This window comes from Otolemur garnettii, unplaced genomic scaffold (assembly GCF_000181295.1).
Source record: "Otolemur garnettii isolate 467f Iridium unplaced genomic scaffold, OtoGar3 scaffold00114, whole genome shotgun sequence".
Classification (NCBI taxonomy): Eukaryota; Metazoa; Chordata; class Mammalia; order Primates; family Galagidae; genus Otolemur; species Otolemur garnettii.
Window position 1 is genome coordinate 6,837,156 of NW_003852509.1, and position 2,125 is coordinate 6,839,280.

Genomic DNA, 2,125 nt, shown 5'->3' on the forward strand with positions numbered 1-2,125 from the left:
GTCTCACTTTGTGGCCCTTGATAGAGTGCCATGGCATCATAACTCACAGCAACCTCCAACTCTTGGGCTCAAGTGATTCTCTTGCCTCAGCCTCCCCAGTAGCTGGGACTATAGGCACCCGCCACAACACCCAGCGTTTTCTTTTTTTTTTGCAGAGATGAGGTCTTGCTCTGGCTCAGGCTGGTCTCGAACTCCTGAGCTCAGGGCAATCCACCTGCCTCACCCTCCCAAAGTGCTGGGATTACAGGCATGAGCCACTGCGGCCAACCAAGTCCCGCATTTGTTTTGAATGAAAACTAACATACAGGATGGCGCCTGTGGTTCAGTGAGTAGGGTGCCGGCCTCATATACTGAGGGTAGCAGGTTCGAACCCAGCCCCAGCCAAACTGCAACAAAAAAAATAGCTGGGCATTGTGGTGGGCGCCTGTAGTCCCAGCTACTTGGGAGGCTGAGGCAAGAGAATAGCCTAAGCCCAGGAGTTGGAGGCTGCTATGAGCTATGATGCCATGGCACTCTATCCAGGGCAATAAAGTGAGACTGTCTCTTAAAAAAAAAAAAACTAACATATGGTACTGAAGAAGCATTTAAAAGTGCAAAGAGCTGTGACCCAAACCTACAGAACAGACTGTATGTCTGTCTTTGAGCCAGCAAGGTGATAGCTATCTTTTTGAGTGTATTAAAAAAAGGAAGAGAGAGGAAGAGGAAGAAGAGCAAGAGGGAGCTGAAGGAGGAGGAGAAGGATGAAGGGGGTGAAGGGGATGAAGAGGAGAAGGGGGAATAAGAGAGAAGAATGAAGAAGAAGGAAGAAAGAACAAAAAGGGATCAAAAGAGAGAAAAACAGATGTCACAGAGAAGAAAAAGAAAATTGCAAACCAGAGCAGCATCACAAAGGACACCAGCATGCATGAAAAGAAAGGGGATGCTATACTAACTCTTGGAATCCACAGAAACCAATATAACGATCACAGATAATAGAGTGGAGGCCCAGGAATAGATTTTGTTTCATGATCTCTCTATAGGACAATGTTAAAAACAAGCTTTGCCAGGTAAGAACCAGGCAAGTCCAAGCCATTGGGATGACAGATAAGCATGTCTTTAAAAGAAAAGCAGCTGGAGTTCCTGGATGACTTCCAACCCATGCCAGGGTGCCTCCTACTGCCCACACTTAGCCCCTGGAGAGCACACACATACCTGGCCTTGTGTATTTTCAACTTCTCCCGCATGAGATGCTCATACATCACAGGTATCTTCATTGCTGACCGAACCTGACGACTTGTGCTATAAATATGCTTTGGAACAAAATGCCCCGAGCCACGCGTATTTTTTACAACTCTAGTCACTATCCGCCACATCAGTTGTGTATTAGAAGGAAAAGGCAACTCTGTGTGGTGACAAGTAAACATGTAAGTCAGGCAGCTTCTATTCCCAAAACCCTGGTGTAGGCAAGTATCCGACCTCTGCCCACCCCACATGCTGAGACTGTAAGGCAAGAGGCTGAAAATATCAATGCTGCTGCCCCAGTTACTATGAGACAGAAGCAAACAGGAGGTGGAAGAAGGGAGATAATACCTTTATTTTTGAGTTGAACCTCAAGGTTATTGATGGAATCATGGGCATTAAGGAACCTGAATGGAAACTGCCGACTGTGGATCACCGACTTCTGGAAAGTAAAGGAAGGGTCATGAGCAGAGAATTGGGGAGTATGAAGGTCTTCAGAGATTTCAAGAAGCAGGACGATGAGGTAACCACTCTATTAGTTTCATGGGAGGGGAAAGAAAGACAAAATGAAATTTAAAGATAGAAAAGGAGGAGTAAGAAAAGAAAGTTGTCATTTTGAGTATGAGAAAAAGTAAAAAATAAAAAAGAGGAAATAGGGTGGCACCGGCCCCATATACCGAAAAGTGGTGGGTTCAAACCCGGCCCCGGCCAAACTGCAACAAAAAAAATAGCTGGGTGTTGTGGCTGGTGCCTGTGGTCCCAGCTACTCAGGAGGCTGAGGCAAGAGAATCACCTAAGCCCAAGAGCTGGAGGTTGCTGTGAGCTGTGATGCCACAGCACTGTACCCAAGGGGACAGCTTGAGGCTCTGTCTCAAAAAAAAAAAAAAAAAAAAGAAGAAGAAGAAGG

At 46.1% G+C, this 2,125-nt stretch overlaps 1 protein-coding gene across 1 annotated transcript in view; it reads right to left on the minus strand.

The window, feature by feature from the left end:
* Positions 1–2,125, minus strand: part of TEP1 (telomerase associated protein 1) — a 47,694-nt gene that overhangs the window by 28,125 nt on the left and 17,444 nt on the right. The window contains exons 11-12 of the mRNA XM_023517581.1: positions 1,570–1,660; positions 1,192–1,381 (exon numbers count right to left, since the gene is read on the minus strand). Coding sequence (XP_023373349.1) covers positions 1,192–1,381; positions 1,570–1,660 — 281 coding nt within the window. The remainder of the gene's footprint in view (positions 1–1,191; positions 1,382–1,569; positions 1,661–2,125) is intronic.